Source organism: Balaenoptera acutorostrata, chromosome 14, assembly GCF_949987535.1.
Source record: "Balaenoptera acutorostrata chromosome 14, mBalAcu1.1, whole genome shotgun sequence".
Lineage (NCBI taxonomy): Eukaryota > Metazoa > Chordata > Mammalia > Artiodactyla > Balaenopteridae > Balaenoptera > Balaenoptera acutorostrata.
In genome coordinates this window covers 86,697,198-86,718,756 of record NC_080077.1, presented here as the reverse complement: position 1 = coordinate 86,718,756, position 21,559 = coordinate 86,697,198, and the positions used below count along the sequence as shown (strand labels likewise).

Genomic DNA, 21,559 nt, shown 5'->3' with positions numbered 1-21,559 from the left:
GGCAGGGGGCCAGGGAGGGTCGGTCTGCTGCTGCTTTGGCCAGAGCCACACTACTCTGTCCACCTCTTTCTGCATGTATCAGAATTTCACGAACGACTGTTTGAAAATGTCGCTTTACAATTTTTTTTTTCCAATGAGAGGTACAATTACTGGTCTTGTGAATAGACGCCACTATCTAATCCTGGCCTACGAAGCCCTTCGTGACCTGATCCCTGCCACCCAACCTCATGCCTCCGAGCGGTTCACTGCTCCTCAGTCACTGCAGTTTCCGCATCCACACCTGCGTATATGCAGTGCCTCACCTGGAACGCCCACCTCTCACCCGACCTCAGTAGCCCAGCCCAGTGCCCTTCAGGGCTCAGCTTAACTACACCGCATCTGAGAAACCTTCCTTGATTTGTAAATGTGCCTTGCTTATAACTCAACTATAGTACAGAACACTGGACATTAACATTATTTGTCTGCATGTCTGTTTTATCACTAGATCTGCCAAACTTAGCTAATCAGAATCATGTGGAAAGTTTGTAACAATATAGATTTCTCAGCCAGACTAGTAATAACTGCAGTAGACTATTTGGTATGTGAGGACTAGGTCTCAATTCTTCTTTTACCTACCTTTATTTCAAGAACAAACATGTGTTCAATTAATAAAACAACTTCTCTAAGAAAATAATATTCAAACAAAAAAAATTTTTTCAGTGCCCTTTATTCATATGAACTTATTTCCTTACATGGAATTTACACATTTATTCGAAGAGTTAAACTGAATTCCTATAGCTTAAATAAATAGCTTATAGTGGGAAGCAGCTGCATAGCACAGGGATATCAGCTCAGTGGTTTGTGACCACCTAGAGGGGTGGGATAGGGTGGGAAGGAGGGAGACGCAAGAGGGAAGAGATATGGGAACATATGTATATGCATAACTGGTTCACTTTGTTATAAAGCAGAAACTAACACACCATTGTAAAGCAATTATACTCCAATAAAGATGTTAAAAAAAATTTAAAAATAAAAAATAGCTTAAAGTAAAAATTTTAGAAAATAAAAATACGTCCTTGGTAACACCTTGTGGTAACATCGGACCAGAATACAACATCTTTTTGTGAATTATTAATTGTCTGAAGAGAACAAGTAAAATCATTGTTTTGGTTACCTAGCTTTTAGCTTATTTTTCGATTGCATGTTTAAATTTCAATGATTATCAGGAAATTTAAGTATAATATTTAGATTATGATAAACTTGACATTACACATTATACAAAATATTTAATCACTACAACTTTAAGATCTTTAAACAACAATCTTTTGATTTAACCTCAGATTTCTTTGAAAAACATGTATGAAGGCTATCATTTTTCAGAAACACAAAACTTTTATTGCTTACTACTGCCCTCTAGTGAATTACCAGAAAATCAACAAGGCTAAAGAGATCATATCTTTTAAAATGCTTCCAGGTCAGCCATAATTGCTTCCAATTTTATTTGTTTCAACTTCCAAGAATAAATCACCACCTGTATTTTAAAAGCCAAATGTTTTGAAAGAATATTTGCAAACTACAAACATTTCTAATACCTTCTTGCCCCTGTAAGAACAGCACTTTTCCCTGCACCTCTCTCTTCTGTGAAGGATGAGTTTCCAACCTATTAGCCTTGGATTAGAAAGGTCAACGCCAAGCACTGCCTGTAAACTGAATAAATGTCCTGCATATACTTATAACACCTATTATTCAAGGACACGGATGCTGTCATGACTAATGAAACAACTCACGTAACATGTATTCAATGAAGATTTCCCTTTTAAATATTCATTGATTCTAAAATATACATATATTTTTTCACATTTAACATCAGTGAAATTCGGATGCATCTTACAAACACTGGCTAGGCAGAAGTCATGACGTAGTTGTCATTACCTGCACATTCACAAACTTGGTCACAGCTGGTTACATTATAGTTACTTCTCCAGTGGAGTGACCTGCATTCTTGGTACAACTCTTGAGTTTAACTGCCACTTACCACGTCTTATAAGATAGTACTACGATTTGACATCGAAGCAAAAAGTTAATGTGTAAGGAAAGACAGAAGAAAGGAGCAAGCAGTGAAGCAAAAGTTAACCAGAACAATGAGCATGACTCTGTATTTTCTTGCAAAGCAACAGTCAAAGGCTTTGTAAGCTTAAGAAAGGAAGATGCCCAAAGTAGAAGACATTCTGTACTTTGCTACTTAGGTAGCAAAAGAAGAAACAACAACAAAACAACAACAAAAACAGCTTAAATTTACACAACAGGTGTGCTAGCAGCTTCAAAGAAAATCCCAGAGACAAGAATGGAGCACCCAAGAAGAGCCGTTAGCCTCAGTTCTCGATAGCATAGAACAACCCTGTAGAGTGAAACACAGACATGAACAGCCTATTCAAAAAAGTGATTCAGAAGACTCACATTCCAAATGTGAAGTTTTAGGAATACCTTTACAACTTATTGCACTTATATTTTCCTTATCTTGTATGCAGAAGAGTGATATGACTTTTTTTTTTTATGTAGGTAAGGTTAAAACACTTCTTTCATTAATATAAAACAAAAACTATGAATGATTAGAGAGCATGGGCAGGGCCTTTTCCTTACAGTGGTACATAAGGAGCATCTTGCAAATCAGGGCACAGACTCAATGAAGCATACTATCACATAGAAGGCCGAGAAATTTAATTTTTAAGTGGAGTTCTGTCTTCAAAGATTATTGAGAACCACTGCTCTATTTATTTCTATTTTCAAATCCTTAATTTAGCACTCTGGTTTTCTTTAATACATTGGTCTACATTTATAGTAAATTTATATTGATTAGCATAAATATATATATAATTCATAAACTCCTGGAAGACGTGTTCAATTTTTTTACTGATAAGTGTACATAATAAAAAGTTCAGTAGTCACTGTCTTTATAGGCACTTCAGTGCTCCGTAAGATACATTTTGTATGAAAATAGCACTATTCAACATTTCCCCACTTGGTGGCACCAAAAAATTAAAATGTCTGCATAAATATCTGTGTCTAGAGGTTTGTTTGTTTGTTTTTAATTTAAAAAGTAGCAGATCCCCTTTCAAGTTAAACTGAAAACAACAGGCAAGATAACATGTCATTTGACATTCTTCTCCTAAAATCGAGTGCCCAATTATTTGGCTATTCCTTGAGATGTGGTACAGTGGATATAATCTTGGTAAAATTTAAATAATCAAGTAGTTTCTAAACTAAACAACAACGCATACCTAAGAAATTCACATTCAAATGACACATACATTACAAAAACTTCTGTAGTCTCAATACTAATAGCTACAGATTCAATAACAGACATAATCTTACCTTTAATAATTAATTCCTTGTACTCAGGGTCAAAGTACTCTAAGCATTAACTTCCCACTTTTGGTACATAGTAAAATTAAACCTCTTCTATTCCCCATGCATATCTATTATACCCTCATTCATGTTCTGCTCCAATTCTTGAGTTTTCCCTAACTACTTAGGAGAAAACTTTGCTTTCACAAGCAAATATGATAATTAGTACCATTAGCCACCTACCAATAATAAAACCACTTATCAGTAAACAGTTGATTTTCAACTATTTTTTTTTAATGTATTTATTTATTTATTTATTTATTTATTTATTTATGGCTGTGTTGGGTCTTCGTTTCTGTGCGAGGGCTTTCTCTAGTTGTGGCAAGTGGGGACCACTCTTCATTGCAGTGCGCGAGCCTCTCACTATCACGGCCTCTCTTGCTGCGGAGCACAGGCTCCAGACGCGCAGGCTCAGCAATTGTGGCTCACGGGCCCAGCCGCTACGCGGCATGTGGGATCTTCCCAGACCAGGGCTCGAACCCGTGTCCCCTGCATTGGCAGGCAGATTCTCAACCACTGCGCCACCAGGGAAGCCCCCTCAACTATTTTTTAATAAAGTCTGAATAAGTATTATTGGCCCATTTTTCAGATGGGGAAGCTAGGATTCAGAAATTACATTTTACATAAAGACTCACACTCATGGCTAGTCTTCAGCTGTGCATACCACGCTCCCCCTTAACTGGGGTCTTCTCTACCCCACCTAGGTAGTAAAACTGGCGAGACTGCGGTTTGGTAGCAAAACATTCTTCCGCCCAGTTCTGAGCACATTTTGTAGTGCTATTTAGATGATGTTTACCTGTCTATCCACACCCCCAAGAGTACCCACCATCCGACTGGGAATGTCTCTTGGACTTACTTACCTTTCCATAATCCACATTCTCACTGACCATGACACAACTGCTGTTAACACCTGGTTTACTTTCACTGTGAGAGGAAAGCGGTGGAATCTATAGCTTGAACCACATGAAACTGAATGTTCAACAGTTTGAGCTCCTAGTGACTACTGATTGAGTGGCCAACAGATTCCAAGACTTGATGAATTGTTTAATTAAATCCTCACAACCTTATTAAATATTACTCCCACTTTAGATGGGAAAGTAGTTCAAGAGACCCATGGACTTAAAAGGGACCCACATTTAAGCCTCTCCCCCAAGGATCATAATGGTACTGCTTATGCTACTTAAAGAAAACGCACACGGTAACTCCTAGGTAGGTAACCCCTAGGCAGTCTCACCTGGTGCCTATGACACTGGACCCTCCCCCTTGGGCTCAGGCCTTCGGTGGCCCCTCCTACCTACTCAGCATCGTGTCTTTCTGGTTCCCGCCATCAGGTCCTCTGATTGTTTTATCAATGGCCTTCAGCCCAGCCCTCTGCATTCTAGAAAAAGTAAAGCTCTTCTAAGGCTATCTTAACTAAGTCAGTATGATTATTATATTTGGTTTCATTGCATAAATGATAATTTTCACAGTTTCCATTTGAATATACACTATATTAGTTTGAAGTACTTATCTTTACAATATCGCTCCTACAGGGAAGCTCTCTTTCAAAGAGTTTTAATAATTTCACACATTTTTCCCACTCCCACTCATCAGCCCCAGAGCTTATTGGATTCAGACCCACCAGAGTAATACTGTTAAAATGTCAGTCAGATCCTATTACTTTCCATTTAGAACCCTCCAGTAGCTTCTAATCTCAGTCCGAATGAAATCCAAACCCTAACCAGGGCCCATGAGGCGCTTCAGAACACGCCCCGTGGCTGCCTCCCACCCAGGCTCGCCAGGCCCCCCAGTTGCCTGCGCTCCCACACGCCAGCTCGCCTCCTGCTGACTGCCGAGCACAGCGCCGGGTGCCCACCCCAGGCCTTCTGCCCTCGCCTGCCCTCGCGGCCGGCTGTCCTTCCCCCTCACTCGGGTCTCTGCTCCGAGGTCAGAGAAGCTACTCCCGACCTGCCACGACTGTCTGTCCCCTACACAGCGCTGTGCGAGCGCCACTCGGCCGTCAGAAGACAACTCTCCGAGGGTCTCTCATTTCTGCACATCTTGCAAGCCAGGCACTAACTGCCCTTTTTTTCCTGTACTATCTTTTCAAGAATGTTTGTGCAGCAAATAGCCTGGGAAGACAAAGACAGTATTCCTCTGGAGCGAGAGCAGGCACGTTTCCTGTCCGTTAATAAAGACTCAGCTTCCCTACACTCAAGGGTCCTCAGCTCTGTGACAGTCTCGATGGGTGCTCTTCACGTCGCCCCACGGGAGTCGGGACTCAGGAAACGGGCGCAAGGCAACGCGCTCCCGTGGCTGCTGCCATTGCCGCGCAACAGGAAGTTCTTCCCTGACCGGAAGTCTTGCACCTTTGACCAGCATCCAGGGAACTGTCGCAGACTACAAGCTACAAGCAGGGTAAAATCGCAGACCCTTCCTGGTTCCTGAGGATGACCTTACGGGTTGGTTTCCCCTTTTTCTGTTCCTTTCTCCTGACTCATCTTTCATTGACTGTTATATCCTCATCTCCCTATACTTCTCGAAGCACTTACACAAAAAGTATCATTTGACCTTCAAAAATCCCTAAGAGGCATTTTTTTATTCCCATCTAATGGGGAAAACACTGACCCAGGAAGGGTAAAAGACAAACCCAAGATCAGCATAACAAATCAGTCACAGAATAGCAATTAGAGTCCAGGTCTAACTCCTAATGTGTTATTAACTTGTGAATGTTTCCTAAAAGACAATTCACATGTAGTATATACATTCTCTGAAATGGGAAGATAGTTACCCACCGATATATGCCTTGTGTAGTAATACATGAAAAAAGCAAAAATGGCAATGAATAATAAAACTGAATACTCAAGCACCTGAAAGATACTAAAATGCATGATTTTAGACTTCTTTTATTATACATTATGACACCTGAATGATTATGCAACAAAACCAGATTCTGCTATCACACTAATAGCTCATTTCTTTTATGTTTAAAGGGAGACACTGGAACAATATCCAAAATGTTTTCTTTATAACCAGCATTTTTCATCTTTGCATCAATCAAGAATGCTCTAAACATAAACTCCATTAATCTGAAAAAGGTTCCATATAATTTAAAGCTTCCTGCACAACTCTCTTTTGGGAGGCAAGTAAGAAGCACTTTTACTGGCTTTTCCTCTATAATTTGAGCAAAAAACACAAAAAGCACTCTGCACGCAAGTTTGTCAGGCTATTATTAAGTCGTATCGTACCATTCCCAGAGAGACTGGAAAAAAAAAATCAAAGTCTCTGAGAGTATAAGATTGGATTCCTTATACTAGAGAAATATCAAGTGATGTAAAATGCCTGATTTTAAAAGTCCTATATCCCCATATAGGATAAATCTACTGAATCCGTAACAGGTACTGATCTATGGTTCAGAGTTCTAATATGCTTACAAATCACTAAATCTATTATTGCATAGTATATAACCACTTCAAGGTTCACAAGTTATAAAGTTTGTTTCTGAATATTAAATTTCACAAATACAGATAAAATGATTTGACCAAGTAGTTAAAAATCTACCCTCCTCTCAAGAAAAATGAAGAAAGTACTAGATATTAAAGAGGAAAACAGAGCTAAATTGAATATACCAATAAGGTAACAAAATTGCATCATAAAGTGATTCTTTAATCTTAACTTAATTATTACCATTATACTTACTGTGTAGATTATAGCTGCCAACATTCCAATCAAGGTCAGAGAACTAATGGAAAATGACAAGGCAGCTAAACCATCTGCAAAAGAAGAAAAACACTGTTAAAAATGTACAGCTATTCAAATGTTTGTATTCAACAAATCAACAGGAATATAAAAACTGGGTTTCTTACACATTCCAAAGGAATAAACCCAGTATGCATTACCCCATTCTTGAAGTGCTAACTCCAAGTGGAAAGGAGTTTTTAAATAGCTCTTCATAAATGGATTTGTTAAAGATCTTTCAGACTAAGACTTTCTTTCTTTCACCTCTTAAAATTAAAGAGGGAAATTACTACCTAATTATTGAGCCCAAAAAGAAATCAGCAAAATACTAGATGCTCAAAAGTTGGCCAAAAAAATGCCCTGGCCTTGCTCAAAGGCAGCCCTCGAGAAATAACATGATAGGAATGCCACTGACCTTGACCCTGTCTTCCCCCTCCACTCAAACTCCTAGTTCCTCTGTTCTTAAATTTCAAGTAAGTTTTTAAAACATAGCCTAGAACTAAAATAGTAAAGAGTTTACTTCCCTCTTTAACGTGAAAGGAGCTAGCATGCTCCCTTAGTGAGAAGCAAACAAACAGAAAATAGATTCAAACATAATACCAAAACAGGAATACTATGCTAACAAGTTAGATTTAGGAAACTTTTTAAAGAAAGGCCAATGAGTGAGTAGTGAGAGTGACACTTTCAAATAAACATACCAGATAATACAACGAAATACGCAAATTTGAATATTCTTAAATTGGAGTAATACTAATTGTTCTAGTTTTAATACAGGTTCTATTGGACCTGTATTGATCTAGTTTAAATGCAGGTACTGTGGAACCAAATATAATTTTTAAAGTAATTTAATGTATCAATATTAAATAATAATAGAATGACCCATCTTATTAAAACTCACATCTCAGTTTTAAAATATAACACTTAGAGAGAGCATATTATTAACAAGTTCAGAAACTATTCAAGACAAATTTTTAAGCCTTAATTTTTTTAACTGTAATACTACATTTTATTAAATCAAAGACCATTGGTGCTGTTACTTTCTTGATCTTACTAGAAGTATCAACAGAAAGTATTCATACAACTAGGAGAGGTCTGGCATTTGGCTGATAGCAATTTTAAGGTACCTCCACTTATAAAATACATCACAAAATCAGAGATATGAAAATGTATAAAAATATGCATCTTAGAATTGATAAAGTGGAGTGTTCTGCTAAGATATCTGGCTGATCAAAAAGTTGATATTACTAATAGTGATAAGCAAAATGTACTCTAAAATATGGTGTTTAAGATGTGAGGTTTTTTAAATGTTAAGACTAAGGAGATTACAGCAAGTACAGTAATGCTACCTATTATAATCACTGATTCAAGTTATGCTAACCCTCAAAGACTAGCAAAACTGATAGAATAATGTTTAGGGCAGAAGAGTAGTTACTAAAGAGACCTGAAGGAGTTAACTGCAGGAAAAGAAGCAATTTATTTCTCAGCAACAGGCTCAGGTACATAAATCCTGACATGCAGTATCAGTATATGCCAGACCCGCTATCCGTATTCTTGCTGGTATCAGCAAGATTAATGGACCACAATTTACAAGATGAAATCTTAAGTGGAAAGCAAGAAAATTAAGAAGTTGTACAGCAAAGACTCCAAGACCTAATTTAACCATCATTTAATATTGTATCTGGGTAAAGAGAAAGTGCTGTTCAAAGAATGTACAGTACCTAATAAAAAGAATAAATACAAAAGCAATACGAATTTTCAGCATAATGTTTATAAAATAAGTTCTCTAGCTTTCTTTGAAAATAGTTCAAAGGCACATGAAATTCTAAGTAATAAAATACACATTCTTATTTGATATCAGTTTCTAACACCAACTATATTTTTCAATGATTAGGCAACTTTCTTAAGCTAACTTCCTAAACCTGCTTTTTAGTTCCTCTCTAAAAACCAAGGTCATGTTGATTAAGAGGAGGAAAACTTAGATCTTCTGGTGAGGTAAATTTATAATAAACTATCATTTCATCCACATAAAACCTCTGTAATTTATATTCCACAAAAAGATTACTTAATCATGATCAAATAGCAAAATAGGGTTCTCTCATTTAAAAATTAAAAATAAACACCAATATATCTAGCACATTTCTTTAACATATTATTCTGTATTATCCTAAGTGAATTAAAGACCACATAGAAATTATAAGACCTTTAAAGCTAAAATACTTTGAAGATTACACTGTCTTTTCAACATGGTAATTTTATGAAGAAGTCAAGAGACTGGGCTATAGAACAGCTAGACTGCTAGAAGTCTCAGTAACACAAAGTTCCTAATTTGTCTAACATCCTTTTAACCACAGGTTAAAAGATCTATGAAGTTAAATTTTTAACAGTGTAAAAATAGACTACTTATGAAAAAAGTTGCAAGAGTCATGAAATATGAATTATTACGGACTTTATTTTTTAAAAGAATACTTACGACTACTTCCAAGTTCTTCAAACAGGAACTTCACCTTTTCCCACTCTGTAGAATTTTTGTTATCAGGAAGATTCAATGGAACAAAAGCACTACAAAGGAGAAAATAACTCTTTAATGGTTTTAAGGACAAAAGGTCAAATAAAAGGAAATGACCTGAAACTCAATTTTTAGTAATTTTTTAAACCAAGATCAACTTTCCCCCCAAAAGAATTAGCAAATCAAATCTGCACCAAGTACAGAGAGGTGTGAGAAGTTGCTTATCTATGTGTTTACCATATCACAAATTTGTTTTAATGGTTTAATTACTGTATTCAGTATAATTAGTTTCCTCTGTAATGCTGTGTATTTTATTTTTTGCATTTAAAACTATTTTGAGAAGGAGCCATAGGCTGAAGATGGTCAAAAAGGTCCACATCACAAAAGAGGTTAAGAATTCCTTTGTTAAATCAGGAGAACAGAATATAAATATTAAGTAATGATTTCAAAATGATTTTATATGCATAAAAAAGAACAGAAAGGAAATACACCAGAATTAGCAGTAAATATCTCATTGTAGAATCAGGGGTGCTTTTTACTTTCTTCTTAGTATTTTTCTGTATCCTTCAAGATTCTGCCTAATATACATAATGAAAGTAAGTAGTTTCTATTTATTTTTCAATCGACAGCTGAGGGAAAGAGAGAGACAGACAGACAGACAGAAAGGCACTTTATTATCTAGCTCAGAAGCAAGAAGACAAGAGATTAAAGTAGAGGGCTCAGTATCCCTTAGATTGTGTATATGGAGAATCAAACAGGAATGTAAGAAGTAACTCTAATACTACCTCCTTTCCAACCTAATTTTAATTGTAAGCAAAGCAGTAACATCTATCCTTTTTTTGTGATGAAGAAATACTGCATGAGTTCAACAATATATTAAAGTACCTGCCCTGATAATGTAAGCAAGTAAAACAAAGTAATTATTCTAATTTTTTAAAATTTCAAAAACCTTTACTCCTTGGTACTACCGATACTTTTTATTCTTATAAAAAGATGAATTATCAGACATGTCATGAGGTTATTTAAATTTCTAACTATTTGCACTGACATCAGTTTACTACACTCTTCTCAATCTTGGAGATTTACTTCTCACTACTTTTAGAAAGAAAAGTGATTACTCACAGGGATAGAGCAATAAATGTAAAGAGCTCATTATCTGCTGCCCTGGTTATAAAATCAAAAACAATTAAATAAAAGCAGAGGGTGGAATCAAAAAACAAACTCTTGCATATTGTACTTCTATAATGATATTAACTTATATATTAGCATTTAAACAAAAATATAAATCAAGCAAGAAAAAACTACCTATGTAATATCCCTCTATTTTATTTGAACAGTTTTTTCCAGATATATATATATATATTTTTTTTTTTTGAAAAGTATATTTTGAACTTGTTAGTTGGAATAACCACTTCTGTGAATATGGGGAAAAACTTCTATGTTGTATAAAATATCATCTAAAGTCTATTAAAATAGAAATACGTGTCACAAATACCTAAAAATAGCATTCCTACTTAGAACATTCAGTATCTATGTCAGTTTTAGGTAATCAGACGTTCTGTCCAGTGGTAGAAGAAAAGCAATTAGCTCTCTCGATCTTGACACTTTCATGTTCTAGCAGCTGAGCAGGGCTCTTGAGCAGTTCAAATATTTAATGAAGAATAACACCAGAGGAAACTTGACATGACCAAAAAATTAAAAAAAAAAAAAAAAAAATAATAATAAAAGGTTAAATGGCCCAAACTACGGCCAGAACGACTTCGGGAAAATACTTATTCTGAAGCAATCGGCAGAGTGCTGACATCTCAGCACTGTTATTTTAGGTACAGCTAGAGGGAGCGGCAAAAGCACAAACCCAAAGCAGCTTCCTCAGCCCCCTGGCCACCAGCACTGTAGAATCCAAGAAACAGACATAAAATGTCTTCTCAGAAGCTAAGAGTAACATCCATAAGCAGAATTCAAACGAGTTACAACTAAATATGTCTATATGTCCTGGGCAATAATACTCAAAACATTTAACAACCAATATGGCAAAGGCACTAACCAATCAACGGATGCTGGCCTTGGTCCTGAAGACCCTGCTAAACCGGGCTTTACCCTTTGACTGGGCTGAGGGTGAGGTAAGAGACTCAGGAAGGTGGAGCATTTCAACCTTTTAACAACCAGAAGGGCCCAAGCAATGTTCAGGGCCAAACACCAGCCCTGAAGACAAAGACCTGCCGGGAGCACCTGCTAACAGATGCAGAGGCCGCTTCAGCCAGACGAGCCTGGACCACAGCCAGAGTCATTTTGAAGGGGAGCCAGCAGTCATACGATTCTCAGGCCTTTACCAAATGGTGACGGTCCTCAAGTAACCGAGAGTGTAATGGGATTTGTGTGGTAGAAAGGTACAGATACTTTCTTCATCTCAGTCCCTCTCAAAAAACTGGATACAGAGAACCTCAGCTTTCAAAGACACACAATGCTAGATCAAGATAAGAACCGGAATCTCGTGAGATTATAAATTTCCCTTAGGCTCTTAACAATAGTAAAACTGCTTAGAAAAAATATTTTACATCCCATCTGACTGAGTGAATTAGCTTAATACAGATTATCTCTTCAGGAAGACACAAAGGAAAGGCTAATGAATTTCAGTGGATATGGAATTGAAATGATGAATTCAGCAGAACTGAAAATAAGATTTTCACCTCCTACACTCAAATGCCAAGTCCTATTTATCTTCCAAATAGCTTGTGTCTTCCCCTCTGCTCTCCGTAACTACTCTAGTTCAGGCCCTCACCTCTCACCTGAACTACAACAGTGGTCACTGAGTGGCCTTCCCAGCTACCATTTATATCTCACTCCCTGACCAACTCCCAAATGCCCCTTCTGACGCGTCCTTCAGTGTTACGACCAATTCACACGTATTTGCTTTCCCGCGTTCACACACCAACACATACACATCTGCCCTGCCTTTCAGCTGCTCAGCAGGATAAAATGCAACGCCTTAAACACTCTAAGTAAGACCCAGAGTCCACCTATGTGGCTAAGGTCATGGTTTGTCACTTGCCACCGCAAACACTTGAAATGTCACATCTTACATTTTTCTTTTTTGTACCGAGGGAGGGAGGATTAAATTTACATTGTAGTTTTTAATATCATTCTTTAACTATTCCATGCTAACTTCAGTCTCTCAGTTACCATACGTTATAGACTCAACCGTGTCCCCTCCCCCCAAAACTACTATGTTGAAGTGCTAACCCCCAATGGGAACGGTACTTGGATACAGGGCCTTTCGTAAGGTAATTAAGGTTAAATAAGGCCCTAAGGGTGAGGCTCTGATCCGATGGGATTGGTGTCCTTGTAAGAAGAGGAAGAGACACCAGCGCTCTCTCCCCCCGCTGCCAGCAGAGAGGACAGGCCGTGTGAGGACACCGTGAGAAGGTGGCCGTCCACAAGCCAAGGAGAGAGCTCCCACCAGAAACCAAACTCACTGACACCTGGACTGTAGACTTCTAGCCTCCAGAACTGTGAGAAAACACGTGTCCACCGTTTAAGCCAGCCAGCCTGCGGTATTTTGTTAAGGTAGCACAAGTAGACTAATACAGATTCTGGTGCCATGAAGCGGGTTGCTACTTTGTAACAAATACCTAAAATATGTGCATGTGACTTTGGTACCCAGTGATGGGGAGAGGCCTAACGAGTTTTGAGGTTGCATGCCAGAAAAAGCCTAAGCTGCCTTGAAGGGGCTATTGATAAAAATGTGAATGTTAAAGGCAATTTTGTTGAGGACTGAGCAAGAAAAGAGGAGCGTCATAGAGAAGGCGTCTATCATCGTGGAAAAGACATACAGCACCATGAATGGAATGCTGGTAGAAATAGGGACTCGAAAGGTCATTCTGGGGAGCGCAAAGCTGGAACTGCGGAACATGTTCACGGCAACTGAAAGAAAGGAGATCCTTACTAGAAAGCGACAGAGAGCTTGGTTGAATTGTTTTGTAGTGTTTTATGGAAGGCAGAACCTGTAAGAGATAAAATGGGATATTTATTTAGCTGAGGAGAATTCTAAGCAAAGTGCTGGAAGAAGCTGGTTGGTTTCTCCTTACCATTTATAGTAAAGGGAGAGAGCAGAGAGATAGGTTAAGCAGAAAGGAAGCAGCCTATCCATACTGCAAAAAATGAGAAAGGATGTTCTAAGAGTGTGGCTGAACCACCATTTGGCAAGGAGATCAGTGTGGGTGGAAACCATGGATTTCATCAGCTATCTCAGCAGAAGACAGGTGGAGAGACAGAGTGACACTAGCAGAGACACGGCCAGCTGGAACTAAGGGAACAGAGATGAGACAGAATAAAGGGAGGCTATGAGACTCTGGGGATTCTACAGGACAGAGTGATACTTATTTAGCTGAGAACATGCTTTATCCTTCAAGAAAACCCAAGAATGACCCCAAAGGCAATTCAGTTATAACCAGGGCTGCCACTTCTACTGCCCCAAGAGGGCAAGGCTGTTTCCGCCTCAATTTCAGAAGATAGGGTACCCCCCGCCCTCCGCTCAGCTTTAGCTGCCAGGGAGCTGCTGTAGAGTCAAGGGGGCAGGACCCACACCCAGAATCAAGGGGGTGGGGCCACTGCCTAGGGCCATGGCAGTGACCTGCCCCTCGGGGGCCTGCAGGGCAGAGCATCCATCCAAGATGCTTACTCTTGAGCCTTAAGGTCTGAGGGAATTTGCCTTGCTAGGTTTTGAACCTGCTTGGCTCCCATCACTTTTTCTTTCTGATTTCTCCCTTTTAGAATGGAAATCCCTATCCTATGCCTGTCCCACCTTGTATCTTGGAAGTACATAACTTGTCCAGTTGCACAGGTTCACTGCTGGGGAAGAATTCTGACTCAGGAGGAATCAGTCTCACCCACACCTGATTTAGATGATGTTTAGATGAGACTTAGGACTCAGACTGGATGCTGGGTTAAGACTTTGGGGGCTTGTTGGGATGAAGTAAATGCATTTTGTGTGTGAGAAGAACATGAATTTTGGGGGGCCCAGAGAACAGAGTATAGACTGAACTTGTCCTCACAAAATTCATGCTGAAGCCCTACCCCCCAACAGGATGGTATTTGGATACAGGGCCTTCAGGGAGGTAATTAAAGTTGAATGAGGTCATAACGGTGGGATCCCAGCCCAACGGGATTGGCGTCCCTACAAGAAGAAGAGGAGACCCTGGAGATAATCTCTCCCCTGTGAAGCACAGAGGAAAGACCAGGTGAGGACACAGTGAGAACGACACCGTCCCTGAGCCAGGAGGAGAGTCCTCACCAGAAACCAAACTTGCCCACACCCTAACCAGGACGTCAAGCCTCTACAACTGTGAGAAGATAAACGCCTGCTGTTCACAGCAGCGTGAGCAGACTAATACAGGTGACCCTTGAACAATCCGGGGCTTAGCGGCACCAACCCTCCAGCGCCCCCAACACAAGCTATTTTCTTCGTCCGCTCCCCTAACCCCTACTGAACATACGCTCCGTGAGAAGAAGGAACTGTCTCTTCTATTAATCGCTGTTTCCCCAGCGCCTTGTACAGTATCTGGAACACATCAGGAACACAGTAAGTATTTGGAAAATAAGTGAATATTTTATTGTTCAAAATATCTGGTCAAACCGTCACTTCTCGTTATTAGTGGATTTGCAAGGAGCTGTTTGCTTCACTTTTAATATACTGCTCCTAAATAAATAAATATTATGTAGACGATCAGTTAAAGCTTATTAAAATCATACAAAATGTAAACTCTCTAGGACTGAAGATGATTTTCCATGCAAAGAACCAACAAATTTCAGAAGAAACTTCAGGAACCCTTTTGTCTGGGAAAGATATCCTGGCTGTTGTAAAGATCTGTGGTTTTACTGACAGTTTTCAGTCATGTTCTAAATCAGGAGCTGGCCAACTACTGACTGCCCGTGTTTGTAAAGTTTTACTGGCACTCAGTCACGTCCTTTGGTTTATGTATTGTCTGTGATTAGAGCTACAGGAAGAGAGTTGAGCAGTGCCACATGGACCCCTAACCTGAAATATTTACTATCTACCCTTTAAGAAAAGTCTGCTGATCTCTATTTAGATTTACAGATAAGGGACCTGAACACTGACCAAGCAAATTCACCTAACTATATCTGGCTTAATTTAAAAAGCCAAAAAAGACTTTAAAACATATATTTAAGAGCTAAAATAAATAGCAAAACCACTAAAATGTGTCCTTTCAGCAAGTACTCTTTTTCATGACATATCAAGGCAAGAAAGGAACCTAAAAATATACTTTGACTATAGAACACGTGCATTCTAAGAACTCCTAGAACTACAAAAAGTTACTGCCCAATTTTATTCCCACCACAAATTGTATTTGATTTTTTTTTATTTATTGAAAATTCTGAGACCAAATTACAAGCAGAAACTTTAAAAAACTTATTAGCACCTCATATATTTCCTAACATAAAAAACAAAATTATCAAGATCTATTTTAACAAAGATAAATGTCTTCCATTAACAGGGACAAATGTTTTCCAAAAAGAAAACTTTAAATGTATAAAAAATGTGCAAAATTTTATTGCCATTAGTTTATAAAAACTTAAGGAAGAAGAATTAAGAATGAACTCATTGACAAAGTTTATTTCAAAGATTTAAGGACTGATGCAACAAATCTGAAAAGATATCCAGACAAGGATTTTTCCATCAAAGTGTTGTTTATAAAAATGGAAAAACTGCTAACATCATAAGAATCAAAGTAATCACTAGAAGATCAAATAAATTGTTGTATCCTAAGAAAGAAATGTAATACAGACAAAATTGATGGATATACATTCACTATACTGAAGAGATGTCAACCAGTGGATTACCAAGAATCCCATAAAACATAATCACATTTGTGTAAAATTACAACATGGAAGGTTATGTGGGAGAAAGGGCTTTCCGCATGTATTTGAGCACATAAAAAATGTCTAGACAGAATATTGTAGAAAAAAAGGTTAATTATGGTTATTGCTTGTTGGTGATATAAAAGGTAGTTTGTTCTTTTTTTTTTAGATTTTCTTTATTTTCTTTCCTAGACTTTTATGAATGAGTCCTTATTATTATTACTATTATTGTTAAAATAATGCTATTTCCATTTTCAGGAAAACAAAAATCAAGACTTACCCAACTAAAAGAAGTAGTGCACAAATCACAACAAATCCGAAAGTATACTTGAATGCCGTTTTAATTTGCTAGATGTCAAGGGAGAAAAAATATTGCATTTAGTAAGACTTTTAAAATATAAAATATTCTCAGCTATAGTGTAACAGCACTTTCATATCCTATGCACATTTATATTCAACTGTGTAAAGCTCCCCTTGTTGAAAAACAAATCTTAAAATTTAAAGAAAAACAATGTATATACCACATCTTAAGTATCTATCAAACTACACTAGATTTTTAAAATCTTTTCAATGGTTAGACCTTGTGAAAAGCAGAACACCTAAAGCATAATTAATTCTCCAGTGGGAGAATTAATAGTAATTAATTTACTTTAGTAAAATTACCACAATATTTAATAAAATATTTCTCAAAACAGGGAGCATTCAGAATCCACAATGCCCCTACCCCAATTCACCAAAATGGGTTAAGTAATAATTAATAATTACAATAAATATTTAATTTACATATGTTTGTATGTATATATCATATATAAAACATATACTTATGTATACTTATTATATAAGATCCCACTTGCCACGAGGCATGGCCAAAAAATAATAAATAAATAAATAAACAAATAAATGTCACGAGACGGATGATGGTATCATTTAAAAAAAAAAAAAAGAAATTAACTTTATGCTTTATATGATGAATTCTTATTCACAAATACCTAAAGTAAAGGTAAGGAGGGTCAACCAAAAGGGATGGGGAAGATGTGCTTTAGAAGAAGTGAAGAGAAGAGAAAAGAAAGCATTTATCTCATTCAGTTTTCAACAGTAAACTGGTGACCAGCCACTTTACCTTACATACCTTGGGTTTTCAAATGTAGAGTTACATAGTATCTGCAAACAATAATTCGACTTTCTTTATAAATATTTCAGCACAGTATTTTTTTTCTCTAACAAATTGCACTGATTACCACTCTGGGAATCATTTAAAATACTGTTGAAGTACTTTGCTCATGATCTTAATGCAAATGCTTTAAGGTTTTAATAAACACGGCTATGCATAATGCTGGCTTTTGAGTGAATATATTTCTGTATTTAAATACAAAACAAAAACAAGGTATAAAACAAATTCCTATAACTCAATAAAAAGACAAAAAAAATTTATTCCTTTTCTGCTGCTTTTTTCCCCTGAAATCAGAAACAAAGTGTTCGATTTTCGCAAATACCCTTCAACATACAATTTCTTCGAGGACCTATTAAATTACTATTTATTAACAGATGTGCTGATTCTAAACCACCAATGCAATCTAGAGATAGGCCCAACTCAGTTATACTGCATTAATGTACTTTTAAGATGCTCCTGAATTCTATCTGCTAATGTTTTAGTGAAGATTTTTATACCAAGACTGAAGTGACCTTGATCTGCAGTTCTGGGCGTGCACGTGTGCTCTACTAATCAGGTTTCTGTATCAGTGTTACCACGGACTAGTAAGACCGGTCTGCAAATGTTCCTCCTTTGTGCCCTAGAACAGGGGTCAGCAAACCACATCCTGTGGGCCACACACAGCCCCCTCCTACTCCACATCACACTCGCTGAGTCCTGTCTCTGGCTACTTTCACACTACGACCACAGAGCTGAGTGGCCGAGACAGAGTCTGTAAGGCCTACGAAGCCTAAGATATTTACAACCTGACCTTTTACAGAAACAAGCCTGCTGACCCCTGCTCTAGAACTGCTCTGAAACAACAGTCTCAAGTCCCATGTGGTTCCTGAGCACCTGGGATATGGCTGGTTGGAACTGGCGTGTGCTGTAGGTGTAAAATGCACTCTAAATTTCAGAGTGTGACAAAATGTAATGTCTCATTACTAACATGTTTTTGACTATTTTAAATAATAATGCTGCTTGCAACATATTACATTAAATACAATGTGTCATGAAAAATAATTTCAACTGCTCTTTCTACTTATTTTAATGTGGCTACTAGAAAATTTAAAATTGCACATGTGGATTACATTACAGTTCTATTAGACAACACCGCTCTAGAATAAATTCGAAGTCACATCACTCTCTGAAAAAGAAGGAAATCATCTTTTTCCCCCTAAACTGAGACCTGTGAATTAAAGCTACTCACAGTGCATTTCCCAGTGTCATCGTCATCCTTTTCTTCATAGTAGAAGTAGACAAAAGGGATCCATAAGAACACACAGAATAATATGACAGAATATAAGGCTGCGGAAAGAAATAATAAGCTGAGTTAAAATAAAACACATGGACTGAATAGCTGTTTCATACATATATGTACACACACACACACACACACACACTCCCCATCCGATCCCTAGAACCGTAACTCTATACGTATATGTAATATCCAAAATCAGCCTTTTCTGACCCCCATTCCAAGAAATCAACACCACTATTACATAACAAATCATAATTCAAGTTAACTATGGGGCAATTTTTAGCAATAATCATGATAGTAACTGTGCCAATAAATTGTGGCAACTAACATCTCAGGTCTCACTATGTACTCACCAGTGCTAAGAACTTTCTGTGAACCATCTCATTTAAATAAACTTTAACTTTTGTCTTCCTTCCACCTTAATACTGAGTACAGCTGACACATTTGCCAGTCACTCAAGTTAAAGAAACAACTATAATTGACACTGCATTTCTGATACAAATTATTTCCCTAATCTAAGTTTAAAATATGCAGTGTTATGAAACTGATCTTATAACAAATCAAGATAGAGAAAAAGTAAGAACAGTAAAACCAGATTCAAAGTTAACTAACATGAATTTCTATTTATCTGCTTTAAAATAACGTTAGATTTGAAATACTTTCAACCAGTAGTCAGTCAATCAAAATATTTCTTTTAATTCAATACAGAACTTAAAATTTGAACAGCAAAAGATACAGTATTTAAAATAAAAACAACATAAACAGCTTTTTGAGACTTAACAAATCTACCTAAGAAACCTGGCCTTAAAACCTTCTGGGTATTTACATTTATTTGCATATACATAAGTTCATGGAAAATAGTGATGACATAATTATACAAAGCAACCACAGGATGATAATCATTATATGCCTTTATTTAAAAAACAGTATTCGTTAGTAATGTATAATAAACCCTAAATTACTTATTCTCTTAGAAGGAACGACTGTATGAGTTACAGAGTTTTTAAACATGATCTAAATACCTGCTAGCACCATCTCATTTATTTGGAGGCCACTTACGAAACAGCCCCCACTAACTGCAACACAGTTAAAAAAAAAAAAACTCAGAACAGGGCCCTAAATAACTGACAGAAAAATCAGAGTTAATTTATACTGACCAATCACAAAATGACTGTCAGCATACTGAATTTTGGCACTACAGATATTCAGTGAAATTTATGCAATCTTTTAATATTATGAGAAACTAATAATGACAGTAAATCTTTAAGGGTAATGAATATTGGTATTTCTACTACAAACCAGAGAGTAGTCAGTATTAACATTTCTATTACAAATCTAAGAGCCAGTGGAAATAAACAAGTACTCAAAAAAGTAACCAAGGGCTTCCCTGGTGGCGCAGTGGTTGAGAATCTGCCTGCCAGTGCAGGGGACACGGGTTCGAGCCCTGGTCTGGGAAGATCCCACATGCCGCGGAGCAACTGGGCCCGTGAGCCACAACTACTGAGCCTGCACGTCTGGAGCCTGTGCTCCGCAACAAGAGAGGCCGCGACAGTGAGAGGCCCGTGCACCGCAATGAAGAGTGGCCCCCGCTTGCTGCAACTAGAGAAAGTCCTCGCACAGAAACGAAGACCCAACACAGCCATAAATAAATAAATTAATTAATAAAAAAGAAAGTAACCAAAATAAGTATTCTAAAAGCTTCAAAAAATTAAACATAAAGGGAAAGTACTATAAATCACCCTAAACACCATACCAATATTATGACTGAAATAATCAAATAATCTGTACAGAACAGGAAAAACCCTAAATTAGGACAACAGAGTATAGTGGGCTGACAGCCACATGCCAAAAACTGATAAACTGACAGACGCAGTAAGGTTTGGCTTCAGCCGCAGTACACCATTTGTGTCTACTACTTGGTGGCCTAGGCCTTCACACAGCCAAAGAGCCTAATGACTATTTCATAAGCATTCCTGGTATTCCTGAACTTGTGTGATCAATGACCTTGTAAATGTCTAAGTTACCATTATACTCATTTAGCATAACAAGGTATAAAATTAACTCCTATAAATAAAATACAATAACCCACTTTTAAAAATAGACAAAAGACAAACAGATACTTCATCACAGAAGATATACAAAATGGCCAATAAGCACTTTTAACAGGTGCTCATCATCATTGGTCATCAGGAAGATGCAAACTAAACCTGTAATGAGATACTACAGACCCACTAGGATGGCTAAAATTAAGCTGACAATACCAAGTGTGGCCAAGAATGCAGAACAACAGACATTCCCATACTTCGCTAGAGGGAGTGTAAAACAGCACAACACTGTAGAAGACTGTTCAGTAGTTTCTTACCAAGTTAAACATATACCTACCATATGCCTGAACAATTCTACTCCCCCAGCAATGAAGTGCAGCGACATGTGCAAAGTCTTTCTGACCAGAGAAGCCTGCCTGAGTTGCCGAGTCCAGGGCTCTTACTGGGGACCTAGGATATAGGCACATTTGCCTGAGTGACCAGCTATGAAGACCAAATACAGACCCCGAGAGGGAAAGCAAGTAGTCACCATAAACCACGCACACAAACAGGCTACACAGGTTGGACCGTGTGGTTCCAGG

The 21,559-nt window shown here is 37.6% G+C and overlaps 1 protein-coding gene across 1 annotated transcript in view; it reads right to left on the bottom strand.

The window, feature by feature from the left end:
- LMBRD1 (LMBR1 domain containing 1) overlaps positions 1 to 21,559 on the bottom strand; it is a 115,031-nt gene that overhangs the window by 55,954 nt on the left and 37,518 nt on the right. Inside the window, exons 4-7 of the mRNA XM_057528019.1 lie at positions 18,883 to 18,980; positions 16,764 to 16,831; positions 9,572 to 9,660; positions 7,063 to 7,136 (exon numbers count right to left, since the gene is read on the bottom strand). Coding sequence (XP_057384002.1) covers positions 7,063 to 7,136; positions 9,572 to 9,660; positions 16,764 to 16,831; positions 18,883 to 18,980 — 329 coding nt within the window. The remainder of the gene's footprint in view (positions 1 to 7,062; positions 7,137 to 9,571; positions 9,661 to 16,763; positions 16,832 to 18,882; positions 18,981 to 21,559) is intronic.